This window comes from Callorhinchus milii, unplaced genomic scaffold (genome assembly GCF_018977255.1).
Source record: "Callorhinchus milii isolate IMCB2004 unplaced genomic scaffold, IMCB_Cmil_1.0 Scaffold10, whole genome shotgun sequence".
Classification (NCBI taxonomy): Eukaryota; Metazoa; Chordata; class Chondrichthyes; order Chimaeriformes; family Callorhinchidae; genus Callorhinchus; species Callorhinchus milii.
In genome coordinates, this window is record NW_024704751.1 from 2,486,717 (window position 1) to 2,505,313 (window position 18,597).

The following is an 18,597-nucleotide window of genomic DNA, read 5'->3' on the forward strand; positions in this document are numbered from 1 at the left end:
AGAGAGAGGGAGAGAGGGAAGGAGAGGAGAGAGAGGGAAGAGGAGAGGAGAGAGAGCGCAGTGAGTTGATCGGTTCCCCAGAGAGAGCTTCAGCTCAGATCTCGACCCAAGTCTGAGCGGTCCCTGAGGGCAGCGAAGGGTTCGTGTGTTCGCTCAGTGTTTGGGGACTGTAGAAGGGGAGTGTGTGTGTGGGTGTGTGTCTGTGTGTGTGTGGGGGGGGGGTGTGTGTGGGTGTGTGTGTGTGGGGGGGTGTGGGGGTGTGGGGGGTCGGGGTCTGTGTGTGTGTGGGGGTGTGTGTGGGTGTGTGTGGGGGGGTCTGTGTGTGTGTGTCTGTGGGTGTGTGTGTGGGTGGGGGGAGTCTGTGTGTGTGTGTGTGTGTGTGTGGGTGTGTGTGTGGGTGTGTGTGTGGTGTGTGTGTGGGTGTGTGTGTGGGTCTGTGTGTGGGTGTGTGTGTGGGGGGTGTGGGGGGGGGGTCTGTGTGTGTGTGGGTGTGTGTGTGGGTGGGGGGAGTCTGTGTGTGTGTGTGTGTGTGTGGTCTGTGTGTGGGTCTGTGTGTGGGTGTGTGTGTGGGTGTGTGGGTGGGGGTACCTGCGAGCGATGCCTCAGACTGCAGTGGGTGAGTGTGAGCCCCGGTCCGGGGGTCTGAGGCTCTCGGGGTCCCGCTGTGTGCGGTGTCTGTGCCGCTGTTTCCCGGCGGTGTCCGGAGTGGAGGTGAAGGCGCTGTTCCTGTTGGCGGCGCCGATGGTGAGTGACCGTCATCTTAATGACACACACCCCACACACACACCCACACCCCCCACCCCCCTCCAACCACACACACACCACCCCCACACCCCTCCCCCCCCCACCACACCCCCCCACCCCTCCACACCCCCCACACACACACCCACACACACACACCCTCCCCCCCCCACCACCACCCACACCCCACCACCCCCCACCCCCCCACCACACCCCCCACTCCCCCCACACACCCACCACCCCCCCCCACACACACACACACACACCCACACCCCACACACACCCCACACACACACCCACACACACACACCCCCACACCCCCCCCACACACACACACACACACCCCACCACACCCCCCACTCCCCACCCCCCACCACACCACCCCACACCCCCCCCCCCCCCCCCACACCCCCCCCCCCCCCCCCCCCACCCCCCCCCCACACCCCCCCACACAACCCACACACACACCCCCCACCCCCTCCACACCCCCCCACACCCCCCCCCCACACACACACACCCCCCACACCCCCCCCCCCACACCCCCCCCACACCCCCCCCCCCCCCACACACACACACCCCCCCACACCCCCCTCCCCACACACGTTTGTCCCACATACAGCACTGAGGAGCCGGAGGACTTGTTTTTAAATGCTGTTTTCATGGTATTTCTTTGTTTACATCCCCAGGTTCCGGGTGAGAAGGCTATATAAATGCAAGTTGTTGTATATAATGAATATATATATATATGTATCCCCCAATATACAATAATGGTAATCCCTGCACTTGATACAGCGCCTTATCACGTCTTCGAGACGTCTCAAAGCGCTTCACACAATGTACTGTAAGGTGAATTGACTGTATATTTTGTGAGCGAAACGTGTAAAATGTGTTTAAACTCGGCAAGTTGGGTTCATTCCAAAATGACTGATTTGGGAAAACAAATGGGGTTAGGGACCGCTTTGCCTAAAACCGGTTTCTCTGCCATAAGACTAGACAACTGTAAAGACAAGAGTCTCATGTGAGTGAGAACCATCTACCTGCCACGAGACACGGCTGGTTTGATTTTATGCGACAGATTGGCTTCTCTAACCAAATGCAGCAGATCCATCCCACTTGATCTGAACCCAAAAGGCTGAGAAGCCCCTGGAATCGGGTGGAGAGAGGCTGTGTGAGGTGGAGTATCGCTCGTATCACCTTCACCACTGAAGCCCATGAACAATTCACCCTCTTTCTCCCCCCCCCACCCCCCACCGGCAGCTTCACAAAGATTCATGTCAGGAAGGAGCCAATTTTTGCCAATGATTCAATTTTCTTAATTCTTCCAATTTTCGAGTTGCAAAGCAAAGAAATAAATTATCTTTGAGCCACGTGAGGTACTGACAGACCCAAGTAGTGCAAAGCCGAGACTTTGTGATACAGTGACCCACAGAGCTGCTTTGATTTTGGGGTCAGTGCTATAACTTAGATCATGTGGTGTTGATGACTCTGGTAGTGGTTGGATCCAATTCAGCTCTAAAGAGTCCTTGTTTACCTTCTTTCTATCCCCGCCCCCTCTCCCGGGAGGAAAGTCACCGTTTGGACCTGAAGGGCGAACTCAAGCTCCGGCACAACAACAACACAATTACATTTGTATAGCGCCTTTCACGTCGGGAGGACGTCCCAAATTGCTGGACAATCATTGCCCCATCGTGGTCCAGCTTTTTNCTCAGTAGCTCAGCCCTCTGTTGTGGTGTTAATGTGCTGAGCTTCAAACTCACTCTTGATACGACTCCTTTGTCAGATTCTGTCACAGGTGCTGTTGTTCACGCTCAACTTCATCAGCGCCGTCTTCAGTGGGCACCTCGGAAAACTGGAGCTGAATGCTGTAACTCTCGCCACATCGGTAGGTACTCAGCACATCTGCTAAGGTGATCCCTTGGGGCAGCAGGATGTCCCCCCCCCCCCACCACCTCGATTCGCTTTGGTTTAGGTGTAACATTTTACTGACTCCTGTATAATGACTGATCTCACAAATTGTTTATAATTCATAACTTAGAATTCTAATTGTATTGTGTAAAAGTTCCAGTAAGACTCAGATTGAATAACAACTTTCAAAAGGGAATTAGATGTGTACTTGAAAAGGAAACATTTTCGGGGATATGGGGAGAACTCAGAGGAGTGGGACTGATTGGGTAGCTCTTTGAAAAAGTCGGCACGGGCACGACGGGCCGAATGGCCTCCTTCTGTGCTGTAATATTCTATGATTCTAAGATCATTTGGTCTTAAAATTTGAGTTTGCACGTTGTTAAGTTCAGGCTTAACATGGAAGACGGATCTTTTTGAGCATTGTGGAAAATCGTCTTCCGAATTAAGTTCGAATTTGAGAATGTTCTGATTATTCAGTGCGGCCTTAAATTTTACAGCAAAATGGTCTTTTCTACCCGTACCTCAGAGAATACACTGGAGGCCTCCAAATAGCGGAAGAATGGGATCTCCCTGTCTGTTAATCCTTTCTCTCTCTCTCTCTCTCTCTCTCTGTGTCTCCATTCCCAACCTAACAAGGTGATCAGTGTGACAGGTATAGCAGTCGGGATGGGGCTGTCCATGGCATGCGACACGATGATGTCTCAGGTAGGTGGCGAACCTATGTGACGGGCAGGATTCCCAATGAGCTGGGAAACGAAGTGTGGCCTCAGACGAGCAGACAATTACATAGAGGGGTAACTTCTCTTCCCCCCCCTCCCCGGCCCTTTTGGGTTGTCTTTAACTCCGGTCATTTGCTGTAGTGCGGCCACTTCACTGGAGGTCACTTGAGTGCTCGAATAATAATTAATAACAATCCTTGCATTTGATGTGGAGCCTTTCATGTCAGGAGGACATGTGTAGTGACTGTGTAGTAAAGTGTAGTGACTGTGCATTTTGTAGTCAAACCTGGTAGCTAGTTTGTGCAGAGCAATGCCTCCCAGACAGCTGTGGAGTCAATTTGGACCCCAGCATGGAATTTGAGTCCAACTGACACGGGGAGAATTGGAAGGAATGTTCCAGAATTTTCTGCGAGTTGACAAAATGACAGGATGGACGATGGATAGCGCAGCCGAGCTGTGAAAGAGGCAGATTGGAGGGAGTGGGCTGAATGGCGTCCTATTTACATCTTGTTTCCATCTGGTTTCAGATGTACGGAGGCAGGAACCTGAAGCAGATTGGGGTGATTCTCCAGCGAGGGATTCTTATCCTGATGATGTTCTGCTTCCCTTGCTGGGCGCTCTTCATCAACACAGATAAGATCTTATTGGCTGTCAAGCAGGATCCTGAGGTGTCCAGGTCAGGTTTGACCCATCAGTAACATTACAATGAGATCGACTGTTTCTGCTCTTTTACCCATACACTCGGTCATAGGTGCTGGATGCCCTCCAGGGCTTTGCCCAAGAAGTGAGTACCACAGGAATGGCAGGAATGTGGAACGGAGGGCAGGGAGGGGGAGAGAATAGAGGGGAAAAAGAAAAAGTACAAATATCTAAGAGAGTGAAGCAAGATTGGATCGAACCCCGGAATAAAAAAATTTATATTTAACTGGACTGGGGATATAACCGTAGATATTTACTGCACAGAAGAAAGCCATTCAACCCATGATGTCTGTGCTGGACATTGTGCTCCAACAATGCGTGGCAATCATTCAGCGCTGCTGAATGGTGTGACCATGGTATATTCAGTCAATGATTCATAAATGAGAATATCTCCCAGAGGGTAGAATGGATTGCCAGGGGTGAATCCATTGGTAACGTTTGAAAGGTAGTTGGATAATTACATCAGAGGATGGTATTTGAGGAAATGGGGAAAGAGCAGGGAATTGACACTCCATCAGGAAAGACGGTTTCATTGGAGGAACAAACACTGACAATATAATATAATGTGCGGTAGATTTCCTAAGGTCCTGTAAGAAATAACATATTTCTAAACCAACACTTTGGCGCAAATGTCACGATTCTGAATAATGAAATATCCATTTCTCGCCTAGGTTATGTCAGCTGTACGTGAAGATATTTATTCCTGCAATTCCTGTGAGTGTTAATTTCGGCATCTGCTCCTCACCCACTGCCCTCTCATCACAGCATCAAGCTTTTTCTTTTAAAATGGGTCCAGACTCCTTTCAGCCGTTCTAACTATACTAACCTGTGAATTTAATAATAATAATCCTTGCATTTGATTTTGCGCTTCACGACATCTTCGAAATGTCTCAAAGTGCGTCACAGAATATACTGTAAAGTGAATTGACTGTATTTTCTGGATGAAAAGTGACCAATTTTTTTTNAAGGAATGATTATGCCCAGAAAAGCGATTCACCAGTTGACAACCAATTTCCTACTTGCTGCTAGGTAAACAGAGGCATGTGGAGTAAGGAAACTTGCCCAACGTTTCGCCCTGCCAGGAATTGAACCCAAGTCTCTGACTTGCGAGGCGAGTAACCACTGAACTACAGGACCCCAGCACTTTGATACCCATGTGAAATGCGTACTTGGGTTAATATGCCAATTGGGTTACATTCATCATACGTTTTCTGCATTTTAATTCTATATTTTTTTCTGCTTGAGGTAGTTCTTTCAGGGAGATTTTGCTTTCTCTGGTTGAGCAGTTGGCCCTGCCTAAAGTCTGTGCATTTTAATACCATACTAGTTTAATACCATACTAGTTTAATACCATACCAGTTTAATACCATATTAGTTTAATACTATACCAGTTTAATACCATACCAGCTTCCCATTGGAATCCTGCTAACCACTAGCCTGGACTCAAGTTAATAATATAATAATAAACGTGCGCAATTATGCACTGAAGTTGTTCTGTAGTCAGTGAGCCCTCAGACAGATGTTCACACACACATGCTTGTTGAGAATAATTTTGCCATCTGTAACTTACTATATTTATATTTCTCCTCAATATACATACCATGAATAAATTGAGTTTGACCACGCAGAAATTAAAGGAGCAAGATAATTATATTAACGGCATCCTTTGGTAAGAAAACATTCTTTCTTTTGCTGTGATTACAAGTTACAGCTTTACATTTTGTTTTTAAATTCCCGCTAGCATCAGTTTACATATTGACCACAGAATGCCCTGCTCCATTACTGACATCCAGGTGTCAGCAACAACATCAGTTTGTTGCCTCAGGCATTTTTTCTCTGTTGACCTAGCAGCAAGTAGGAGCCCGGTTGTTAGTCGATTGGCTTTCAAGTGGGGTAACAATCCCTTTCCGGTTACTTTCCAGGGGAGTAATAATCCCTTCAAAAAAAAATCCCTCCACGACTGTTTGTGGGACACAGCTGTGAGCAATTGGCTGCCACATTTCACCCACAAAATACACAGTCATACACTTTACTGTATATTCTGTGAAACGCTCTGAGACGTTTTGAAGACGTGATAAGGCATTGTCTCAAAGGCAATACGAATAATAATTATTATTATTCTGCACCCATACTCCGGAGCTCCATCCCAGAGTCCCTCCCTCTAGCCCCCATCATACCTACATTTAAAACCCCGCTTAAGACTTATCTTTTAGACTGCTTTTCCTACGCTCCCACTTCAGCTTCCCACCAAATTTACGTTTGAAGTGCTTTGTAAAGTGAAAATTGCTTTCAGACATCCTCCTAATGTGAAAGATGCCACATAGCTGTAAATTGTTGTAGTCCTGGCCTCAGCCTCCCTTCCTGGCAACCTGTTCCCGTTGTTAATTCCCCTCCAGGTAAAGAGAATCCTGGGGCCTGACTGAAATTGCCCTTTGAAACCCTAATCTTGTGTCCTTTTTGTTCTGTGTTGTTGGGATTGTGTAGTAACTGCGTTTCTGATTCTTTTTCTCCCCAGGCCCTGTTTTTATACCAGCTGCAGATTCGATACTTACAAAATCAGGTATTCTCACTGCCACAGTTTATCAGGAAAATACACGGTCAAAATATTAACTTTAATAATAATAATCCTTGCATTTGATATAGCCCCTGATCATGTCTTCCAGTCGTCTCAAAGCCCTTCACAGAATATACTGTAAAGTATAGTGATTGTGTATTTTGTGGGCGAATCGCGGCAGCCAATTGCACACAGCAATGTCCCATAAACAGTCGTGGATTGAGTGACCAATTTTTTTTTTTGGAGGGATTATTACCCCCGGAAAGTGATCCGTTAATCGACTAACAACCGGGTTTCTACTTACTGCTAAGTAACCAGAGGCTTTCATTTAATTTTCATTTAACTTTCATTTAATCATTCATCAGCAACTTACCCTGAGATAGGAGGAAGTCTCAAAAGTGCTATACAGAGATATGGGAGCTTGAGCATGAATGGGAGATGGCAGAGTAGTCGAGAGGTGGGTTTTTGGATGGAATTTGAAAGGAGGGAGGGAGGGAGAGAGGGAGGGAGGGAGAGAGTGATGAGAAGGGATTTAAGGATAGAGTTCCAGAGAGTGGGGACAAAGTGACTGAAAGTCCTGTTCATCGTATTTTTCTGAAAAGGTGGATATTGAAACAAGAGTCAAGCCTGTAGAGTCCTGCCAACACCCAGACTGCATCGAACCAGCTATTGCGACTCTTTGCTGTTAGTTCAGATCCCTCAAACTTTTACTCACAGCATCTTGGCCCCCAGGATAAGAGGGTGTGGGACAGAGTATTTGGTGTTTGGGAGGGAAGGTCAGTGGATTCTTAATAGAAGGATTCTCTATTCTCTCTCTCACGCTCACCAATTGTAAGTTGTTTGCATTATTCTATCACTTGCAGGAAATAGTCAAGCCACAGGTCCTCACTGGGTTGGTGACCAACATCCTCAGTGTGTTGATGCACTATATCTTTCTGTTTGTGCTCAAGCTTGAAGTGGCGTGAGTAATATAATAATAATATATTAAAAAAAATTTCCACAGCAATCTTCCAGTTTGAAGACATTTGTCCGTTTGGTTTGGTACATTTGATATTTTTGTAAAACAAAATGGGTATCGAAATGAGAGTTAATTGAAGGGCCTGTAGTGTCCTGCGCTCAGATGCTGCCCGGTGTGAAGAGCTCTATACAAATGCAAGTTGTTGTTGTTGCCAACACACAGATAGACTACACTGAGCTGGGCTTTCCGACTCTGCCTTTGTTAGTTCTGGTTCCTCAAACCTTTGCCCACAGCATCTTTGCCCCCGGCATGTTGTAGTGTATTCAGTGCCAATACAAATTTATGTAGCTCCTTTCACATCAGAAGGACGTCCCAATGCACAAAACATGGCTCAGCACCTGAACTGGGGGGTGGGAGCGAGGGGTGGTGGAGGGGAGGACACACAGAAAACACACATACCTACAAGCCGCCCACGCACATCTACAACACACACACCACACACATAAACTGATTAATATAGGTCATGTGACAATGCTCCGGCCCATATACAGTGTATTTCTCCTTGGTTGAATCAGTAGAAATGCTCCAGTCCCTTCACCGACCGTTACTGACAATTACCGACAGTTTGACAGCACCTCACCAGCTCCACTGCTGTGCGTCAGTGCAAATATACAGTATTGGAAACTTACAAAGCTGCCTTTAGCTGGCATTATAACCGGTAATTGCACCTTAACATCTCCATCCTCATGCTGTTTATCGTGTAAAATTTAAGACTAGTTGACCAGGGCTCCTACAAGTTGAGTGAAATTGTGAGAGTTTGAATGCTTGCGATGTGTTGCACGGGGATGAAGTGGTGCCTCTGTTTTTCTTCCAGAGGCTGTGCTTGGGCCAATGTTATTGTTCAATACTGTCAGATCATTGTACTCTTCATCTATATTCGATGGAAAAACCTCCATCTCAGCACCTGGGCAGGTAAGTTGGGAAGCAAAGGTGAGCAAGAAATTTTTGGTTTCTCTCCTGGAGTCACTTTGGAATAATAATAATAATTTTTTTAAAAATAATTTAAAAAGAACCTCGCGTTTAATGTAGCGCCTTTCACGTCGGGGAGGGGATGTCTCAAAGTTCTTCATAGGATTCATTATTTGTGAGTGAACACGGCAGCCAAATAGTGCACACAATATCCTATTAACAACCATGACGTCAATGACCAATTTTGCTTGGGGGATTGTTGGTCAGTAAACCAGGATAAAATCCCTTCTCTCCTTGAATAGTGCCTTGAGCGTTTTAAACACATAAATGAGATCTCGGTTTCACCCAAAGGACACAACCTCTGACAATGCAGAGCTCCCCCCAGCACTGCATTGGAGTGTGAGCTCCAGATTACGTGAATTTAAAGTCCCGATATACCTCTTGAAGCAGCAACCTTTTGATTCGGAGGAGAGAGTGCTACCGACTGAGGCAGGCTCACATCAACCCAACTTGGATGTCTTGTCAGCTCTCTGAAAGTAGAGTGTAAAGCATTCGATTTCACAGGATTCTTCCTCACTTAACCAACATCCAGGAGCGTGGTAGAGGCCGGGACCCTGGACACACTTAGCTTTAAGAAACGAGTGAAAAGGAAAGAAGGAAGAGTGGGTGTAAACAAACCTTAGGGAATTTGCCTGAGGCCTGATCCTTTACAGATCTACTGTGTTGTGTCTCTTTTCCCTGCTAATTCCAGGTGTTTCACATTCTACAATTAGGTTGGACTACAGAGTGTCTCCAGGAATGGGGTCCTTTCTTTCAACTCGCCATTCCCAGTCTGTTAATGTTTTGTATGGAGTTATGGGCGTACGAAATAGGATCTTTCCTGGCAGGTAATCCTTTAGAGGTAGGATCTCGCTCGAGTTCGTCTCACCAACGACAGCAGATTTTACATTGTACAAGGAGTGTAAGGAGGTGCTGCTAATCAACATTGTTGATCCGTGTTGAATGCGCGAATGCTCTGGCTGCAGACAGAGGTTGAGTTGTGAGCTTCATCTTCTATTTCCTTGATACATTCTGACTGTCTGTCTCATTCGATCACAGGACTAATCAGTCAAGTTGAACTTGGGGCCCAGTCCGTTATTTTCCAGGTGTTGACGATTTTCATCCTGGTAAGCTGAGACTACAGACTCTCCGTCTCAAAATATACACCACGTATTTAGTGCAGCACATTTCACGTCAATCAAATACCATCGATGGATAAATGTGCCTCCCTTGTTTTGAATCTCTGTGACTCAGTGACTGATTGAGATATTTCTTGCCCACGCTGGGGTATTTTTAAATTAACATTTCCCCCTCACCCCCCCCCCCCCGCCATTTTTAGATTCACATTGGGATTGGATCTGCAGCAGGAATCCGTGTGGGCATGGCACTTGGAGGAGGAAATCCACATCAAGCAAAGACCTCAGCTGTAACTGCTCTATTCTGCACTGGTAAATTGTAAGGTTTCTAACCATAATAATCCTTGCATTTGATATAGCGCCTCAGCGCCTCTTCGAGACGTCTCATAGCACTTCACAGAATATACTGTAAAGTGAATTGACTCTGTTTTGTGGGCAAAATCCGACAGCCAGTTGCGCACAGCGGCATTTCACAAACAGTCGTGGATTGAGCGACAATTTATTATTGGTTTTTTTTTCTTGAGGGGTTATTATCAGGCGTGTAGAGTAAGGAAACTTGCCGAAGGTTTCGCCCTGCCGGGAATCAAACCCAGGTCTCTCGCTTGCGAGGCGAGTGCTCTAACCACTGAGCTACAGAACTACAGGATTTATGTCAGCCAGTGCAATACTAGGAGAGCACTGCATTGTTGGAAGTGCCGTCCTTTGGACGAGAAATTAAACTAGTCTGTTTAGATCAACTTTAAAGATTCCATGATTATAGTTGAAAAGAGAAGGGACTTTCTCCCTGAGCCTTGGCTGACGACGCACCAGGTAAAATTGGCCATTCGCTTCACGGCTGTTTAGGGGAACCTTGCTATGAGCAAATTGGCTCACGCTTTTCCTACAAGTATATAGTCATTACGTCCTCCCAATGTGAAAGGCGCTCTATAAATGTAATTTTGTTATTGTTGCTATTACACTTCACAGTAAAAGCCTTCTGTGAAGCGCTTCCACTTAACTCTGACGATGTGATAAGCTGCGCTTCACAGTGATTTCCTGGTTTGAGATGTAGACTTTATATCAAAAGCAAAGATAATTATTTTATTACAATTGTGTTTCCTCATCCTTTCCTGTGACTCTATTTAATAATAATAATAATCCTTGCATTTGGTATAGCGCTTTTCACGTCGGGAGGACGTCCCAAAGTGCTTCACAGAACACACTAAAGTGAATTGACTGTATATTTGTGGGCGAACGCGGCAGCCAATTGCGCACAGCAATGTCCCACAAACAGTCGTAGATTGAAAATGACCAATTTATTATTGTTTTTTGTTTTGGAGGGATTATTATTAGGCTCTGTGTGGGGTAAGGAAACTTGCCCAAGGTTTCGCCCTCTGCCTGGAATTGAACTCAGGTCTCTCACTTGCAAAGCGAGTGCTCTAACCACTGAGCTACAGGACTCCACAAATTTGTTTGGGTGGGGGGAAAAGGGGAAAATGTCCATATATCATTTTATTCCGATCAATGCAAATGTTTTATGAAGTCACTTTTTAACAGGTTGTATAGCACTGCTCCTCATCACTATATTGGGTGTGCTTAAGGACTATGTGGCAAAGCTCTTCACCAACGACAGGTCAGTGCACAACGTTACCATAGAATGACCATTCAGGTGTGTACAGACTCTAAGAGCAAAGATGTTCTTTTAATCCCATTGTCCTGTTCTATCACAATTCCCTCTTCAAGGCTCTAACTTTCATATACTTACCTACTTCCCTCTTAAAACCCACAATGGACTCTACCTCTGCCACTGTACTTGGCAGGGTATTTCATACCCAGTGATTCTGTCATTGAATTGTATCTTTACCATGATTCACTTTACAGTACATCTGTGAAGCACTTTGAGACGTCTAGAAGACGTGATAAGGTGCGAAATCAAATGCGGATCAAAATTATTATTATTATTCAGGCCTGAGCTCTTCATTGCTGGTCTGCTATGTCTGACTATTCTGTTCAGTCTGACCCCACTGATGGCATTAGTCACTCACTGAACCTCCCTCCCCACAGCACAGCCTTGTTTTGACACATGCTGTTGACAGGTGTATCTTGATGTAAAGCGCACGAAAATAGAACTAATTTGTTTTATTTTTTTAACAGACAAATTGGTGAATTGGTTTCAAAAATCATACCAATTATCGCTCCATTCCATTTATTTGATGCTTTATCCTCAGTAAGTATTTGAAGCACATTTGCCTGAAAAAGAGCCACCAGTGCATTAAAATCACACCAGTTGCCTTCCCAGTTGTTCTTGGTATACTGTAAGTCTAGCCAACATTGCCCCCCCACCCTCCCCCCCCACACACACGCGCACACACTGAATGTACAAAGATGTGCGTGATGCTGCTTTGTTTATGATTGGCAGCTGTCAATCTTGCCACCATGTGTATTTTTTTTGTCTCTTTTCCTCTCCTGAAGGTGCTGCCTTGTGCTGAGGTCAATTTCCATGTAAAAGCCCAGATGCAATCAGGCTGGGGGGGGAGGGGGGTGGGAGTTGGGGGCGGGGGAGAAAGAACCATAGGAAAGCCCAAAACCCACCTCATCCAAGTGCACGTCACAGCAGTATAATGATGGTAAGCACACAGTTTGAATTTCCACGCCTGACCTTCACTATGCTCAACTGACTCCAAGCACTTTAACTGTTAGATCTTTGGTTTCGGCTCAAGATTGAGCACATGTCTACAGTTCATAAACTCGTTGATTTGCCAAGACAAGCTGGTCAACCGTCAGTGATGTCTGGGATTACTTGAAGACATGCCTGACTTTAGCAGGTGTACTTCCTTGGACCAATTTCAATTTGTTTGTCAGCCTGGCTCAGCGGTAGCACTCTCACCTCTGAGTCAGAGGTTTTGGGTTCAAGCCCCAAGTCGAGACTTGAACTCACATAGTCTATGCTGACACTCTAATGCAGTGCTATGGGCATGTTGTATTGCCGGAGGTGTTCTCCTCCAGATGAAACATTAAATCCGAGGTCCCGTCTGCCTGTTTAGGTGGATGTTAATGATCCCATGACACTATTCAAAAAAAGAGAAAGGAGTTCTCTCAGTGTCCTGGCCAACAAAGCCCCAAATAAAATTCATCACTCACTTCATGGCTGTTTGTGGGACATTGCTGTATGCAATTGATCTGCTGTGTTCACCTAAAAATGTACAGTCACTCCACTTCATAATAAGTGATGTGAAGTGCTTTGGGAAGTCCTCCCGACGTAAAAGGCACTAAGCTAAATGCAAGGATTATGAATTCAATCCAAAAGGGAGATTGACCACCCCCACCACCCCGAGATACTTTTTTTTTAAAAAAAGTGATATTTACATTTATAGATATCAAAAAGGATTATGTTGACTGACCATTGATATTTCAACCCAGAACCATCAGGTCCAAAGTCAACCAATAATTCAACTTCAAGTGTTTCCTCTTTCCACCAGTGATCAGGAATGAGAACAGTGATTGGGTTTAGTCTTTTTCCACTTTTACCAATGAATGGTATCTCACCCAGGTTCAGCACCCTCAGGAGATAAAGGAGAGGAACATGTATACACCCCATCCACTCCCAAGGAACCTATTTGTTTCTTACACTTTTCATTATGTTCAGATGTAGTGTAACCTTGCTCCTCCAAAAACAAAACCTAACTTTTGACTTCTCTACAGGGAGTAGGTAGTGGTATTGTGAGAGGAATTGGGAAGCAAAAGATTGGAGCCATTGCCAATCTCGTTGCGTTTTATGTCATTGGGCTTCCCATTGGGATTTCCCTGATGTTTGCTGCCAAATGTGGAATACTAGGTGAGGACTTGTGTTTTGTGTGCCTCGATGCCTGCTTAAATTTAATTGTAATAAATAGAAGACACATGATAACTACATTATTCTACAAACTCACAACAACAACAACTTGCATTTATATAGCACCCCTCATGCAGGGTAGTATCCCAGAGCACAAATACTGATGTGAGGCTTAAGCTTTAAGCAGAATACACAAGACCTAGTTTAAAATATAAGACCCAGTTTAAAATATTTTCTAAAGATTGTGGCTCTTATTGAGTAAGAGAGTTGGAAGAAATGCAGATAGAAAATCAAGAACCTACCATCCATTCAATTTATATTGAGTTTAAGCATTTTATAGGAAGTCTCTGGTTAGAATGGTTAGAATAACTACTGAAGTTCAGGTAATATTCTCCAAAAGCCAGGGTTAAAGAGATTAAAGAGGTTTTTAAAAGGGTTTGGAGATAGGGAGAGAAATTGCAAGGCAAGAGAGCTACTGAGCTGCACAACAATTTGCATTTATATAGCGCCCTTCACCCGGGGTAGTAGCCCAGAGCACTTGGACCCATAGCCATAGGGCGTTGAGTTTGATGTTCTTCATGTTGTTTTCAGGTTTTTGGTCTGGACTGGCCATCAGTTCCTTTCTGCTCACCGTTTTTCTTTTGACACTGATCTTCAGACTAAACTGGAATGCCGTGGTGGAAGAAGTAAGAGTTTATTTACCAGTAAACACTGTTTGATGCACTGCCCCATAGATCAGATATTAACATATACTAGCTGTACCCATTGCAGCTTCACTTGCAACCAAAGCATCCAATATGGAATGTAGATTGACACCCAGACAGACATTTCGTCTTTATCTGTACTCAGCTGGGAGGACTCCTGTGGGAGGAGACACAAAATAAGTTAACTTTTGAATCACATACATAGACATAGAAACAAGGAGTAGGCTATTCATCCCCTTGAGCCTGTTTCCGCCATTTTAAATGATCATGGCTGATCTGTACCTCAAGTCCAGTTACCTGCCCTTACCCCGTTATCCCTTAAAACATTGACTTAACAAATATTTATCTACCTTCATCTTGAAAATGTGAATGGATCCAGTATCCACAGCATTTTGGGGGAGAGCGATCCAGATTTCTACTGGATATTAAATGACACTTCAGGATCTCATGCTCTCCACTACCTAGATCTTTTCCAATGCAACTCTTAATCCAGGAGTTGAGAAATGTGTATGAATGATCGGTGTCTGCTTAATGATCATCTCTCCATCCCTGAAGGGAAGTACCTTGCTAGTACACAGAGTCTTGCATTGGGTTTGGAATCTTTCTTCATGAATAATCAGCATCATAAACCCATTTCATTTGCCACAGTGTTTTGGAGCTCCAGCTTGCTGCACTCTTCAACTCATTCTCTTTTGTTCCACCTCATCCCCAAAGTTCTTCCTTTTCTCCTCTCGAAAGCAGTGACTCGTCCTGGAAAATAGTTCATTGGGCACCATGAGCCCTCTATCATGCTGCTCGAGAGACAATATCTCACAGGTTTGAAGCTAGACTTTGCGTTTCATGGAGCCATAGAAATGTACCGCACAGTTGGGGGGCTGTTCAGCCCACTTTTTTGTGTGGGAGTTTGTTCCTCTAAGAAACAATCCCAATTCCGTGCTCTTTCTCCTCTAATTGCCTTCCTCTGCGTTTTATCCAGTGGTGGAGGTATGACAGCGGACAATGGAATCCTGTAGCTTAGTGTTTAGAGTGCAAACCCAGTTGACCTGCTGAGTGTTCCCAGCGACTTCTGTTTTTATTTCAGATTTCCAGCATCTGCAGTATTTTGTGTTTTGTCTAATTTTTGCTGCTGTTTTTCGCTTCTCCTGGCAGCAATCTACATCGATGGTGGAAAGAAGGAAATGAGTTATTAACTGCAAATGAATTCTTTTTCAGGCTCAGGAGCGAGCTGCCCTGGGGAAGATGAAGGAAGTCTCCACAGACAGTCACTTTGATGCCACTGCCCATGGTAAGAGCACAAATGGATTTCACTCGAGTCTGAAGCTACGTTTACTCTACACAAGCAAATTCAGCTTGTTGCAATTGTTTTTCAATTGCCCTATTCGTCCCTCCTCCGCCAATGCCCCAAACCCCGCCCCCCTCTGCCCAAGTCAACATATTTATAAAATATAATCATGGAATCTGACAGCACAGAAAGGAGGCCATTCTGCCTATCGTGCCTTTGCCGGCTCTTTGAAAGAGCTATCCAATTAATCCCACTCCCCTGTTCTCTCCCCATCATTTATTTACATTTATTACATAATTATTTATTTCCATTGTCATCTTCATGGTGGCAGTGGGGGTTTTGGGGGGGGGAGAGAAACTGATTGGCTGCGTAGCTCAACATAAAGATAATTAATGTTGCTAATTTGGTTGTCACCAAGAGATGCACTTTGGCAATACATTAAGTGATCCGTGTCTCTGTCTTTCCTTCCCCCTTTTCCTTGTCCCCTTTCACATGTCAACAGCGCAGGTAAGTTATAATATTAATAATAATCCTTGCATTTGATATGCCTTATTACATCTTCGAGGCGTCTCAAAGCGCTTCACAGAGTATACTGTAAAGTGTATTGACTGCATATTTTGTGGGTGAAACACAGTAGCCAATTGCTCACAGGTATAAAGGTAGCTTCAACCAGATTTAAGCAGATGTCCAACAGCCAGTATAAAATAAAAGATTTTGTTCCGAATCGAATTGTACCCGTGTTGTTATTGATCCTTCCTTCTTGTGGAGTGTCTCCCTCTCCCTTCTCCCTTGCTCAGCATACGACCCCGTCTTTGTGAAGCACTCCGAGATGTTATCCTCCATGAAGGGCGCTTACCTAACTGCAAGTTGTTGTCTTAGCTTCTGTATTTCTGTTTCAGAACTTACTGACAGTTATGACCAGGGCTCGGCATCTACACAGACCCTGAATGAAGGCAATCAGCAGGAGTGCACGACACTGATAACGAAAGAGGATTGTTGCCCATCTGGTGAGGTTCTGTCAACCAGACAACTGATCGTTCGCCGTGGGCTGGCTTTACTAGCCGGCTTGGTGGTGCTTGCTCTCGGAGTAGTTGTTCACTTTTATGATCAGATGTAACTTCTTCCCCATCGAAAGACATCAAGAGGATAAACTGCTGCGCTACACCGTGCGTTTAATCCGATCTGTTTTAATGTTCATTTGAGTATTTAGGCCTGATAGTACGAGTCTAAAGAATGGATCGTCTGGTCATAGTGGGCTATCTACTCAAATATACCGTCCTGACATGAAACTCACTTTATTGGTCAGCCAGGTGCCTGACACACGTGGAAAACCATCACCGTGCTTGAAAAGGTGCTACGTCAGTGCAGCAATTATTATTTTGGTCCCAACCTGTGGACAGTGCCTTACTTTGACTGGATTAAGGAGAAATGGAGACTGATGTAAAATGTTCATCTTGTGACTGCAGAATGGAGCCTCTCATTTTACTGTGCTGCTCCACTGCATCCAGCAATGTATAGGCTGAGTCAGTGTAAGTGGTGCTAACAACAGGATTCATTCCTTTGTGAATACATTTTTGAAGTTGACAAATGCTATCTCCAAAGTATTGGATCTCTGAGATGTCATTCGGAGTGCAGGGTGCTATAAAAATGCAAGTTGTTGTTGTTGATTTAGGAGTCCTGTAGATCAGTGGTTAGAACACTCGCACTGCCTGTCCGTCATCAAGTACTGGACGAGGGATAATTTTCTCCAACTCAACGTCAGCAAGACCGAGGCCCTCCTGATTGGCTCGCGTCAGCGCCTCCGCACGTCGGGTGCCGGCAGCATCGGCCTCCACGGCTGCACACTCAACCTCACTAAACCACTCTAGAACCCGAGTGTCTTGTTTGACCCCGAACTGTCCTTTCTCCCCCACATCCGCGCCATGACCGGCACTGCGTACCACCACCTCCGCAACATTGCCAGACTCTGCCACTGCCTCACCCCTCAGGCTGCCCAAACCCTCACCCACGCATTCGTCACATCAAGGCTCGATTATGGAAATTTCCTCCTCATCGGCCTTCTCAACTCTTCCCTTTGCAAGCTGCAGATCATCCAAAACTCTGCAGCTCATATACTCTCACGCACCAGGCTCCGTGACCCCATCACTCCCACCCTCGACCGACTCCACTGGCTCTCCATCCCTCAGAGGATCGAATTCAAGATCCTCGTCTTCAACTTTAAGGCTATCTATGGCCTTGCCCTCTCTTCCCTCTCTGATCTGCTGACTCCCTACCAATCTGCCCACTCCCTCCATTCAGTGGGCTCTGGCCTGCTCCATGTCTCCCGCCCGACCCGCCCTTCCATTGGTGGCCGGGCTTTCAGCCTCTCTGCCCCCACACTCTGGAACTCCATCCCACAGTCCCTTTGCCTCACTTCCTCCCTTGCCTCCTTCAAGGCCGGTCTCCAGATCCTCCTCTTCAATAGTGCCTTTGGTCACCCTCCCATCTCTCTGCCTTCCCTCAACCCTACTCCACCCATCCTCAGGTCCTGACCCCTGACTGTCCAGTGCCTTGGGACATCCTCCCAACGTGAAAGGTGCTCTACAAATGTAATTTTGTTGTTGTAATGCACTGTAATAAAACAGCGGTTTGGTAATGCTTGGGATAGGTTTTCGTTGCTGTGTACACGCAGAGAGTTGAGAAGCGAATACAGAGCTGGTGTTCCTGACGCTATTGCACACGTTGCAGAGATTATCTCCAGAAAGCAATCCGTCAATCGACTAACAACCGGGTTCCTACTCACTGCTCGCTAAATAGAGGTGTGCGGAGTAAGGAAATTTGCCAAAGGTTTTGCCTTGCCCAGGAATGAAACCCGAGTCCTCTCGCTTACAAGTGAGTGCTCTAACCAGTATGGTATAGAACTCCACAAGTTGTATGTATATTAAAACAGTTTATCGGTGGTGTTTTGATTGAGTAAAGTACTGACATGAGTTCGAGATATTGACAAAAATCATATTTTCAATTTGATCGCTGATGGCCAGTGTATCCCATCTGGTTCCTGTGAGATAACACCTACATTGAAGGATTTACATAGTAACAGT

The 18,597-nt window shown here is 45.5% G+C and overlaps 1 protein-coding gene across 3 annotated transcripts; it reads left to right on the forward strand.

Annotated features, from left to right (window-relative positions):
• The first annotated feature begins 544 nt into the window (after positions 1-544).
• Positions 545-17,396, forward strand: LOC121849779 (multidrug and toxin extrusion protein 2-like). 3 transcript variants are annotated; one of them, XM_042338668.1, is made up of 17 exons: positions 545-744; positions 2,522-2,623; positions 3,283-3,351; positions 3,893-4,041; positions 4,736-4,778; positions 6,580-6,624; positions 7,482-7,579; positions 8,451-8,548; positions 9,319-9,432; positions 9,644-9,711; positions 9,924-10,032; positions 11,257-11,332; positions 11,854-11,926; positions 13,402-13,534; positions 14,123-14,217; positions 15,448-15,520; positions 16,417-17,396. In XM_042338668.1, exons 1-17 carry the CDS (start codon positions 598-600, stop codon positions 16,632-16,634), a joined length of 1,710 nt encoding a protein of 569 aa, XP_042194602.1. In that variant the 5' UTR covers positions 545-597; the 3' UTR covers positions 16,635-17,396. The 3 variants fall into 3 exon arrangements, with proteins under 3 accessions (XP_042194602.1, XP_042194604.1, XP_042194603.1); XM_042338669.1 differs by lacking the exon at positions 545-744 and adding an exon at positions 1,566-1,587; XM_042338670.1 differs by lacking the exon at positions 14,123-14,217 and having other exon boundaries at positions 16,417-16,481.
• Positions 17,397-18,597: the final 1,201 nt, after the last annotated feature.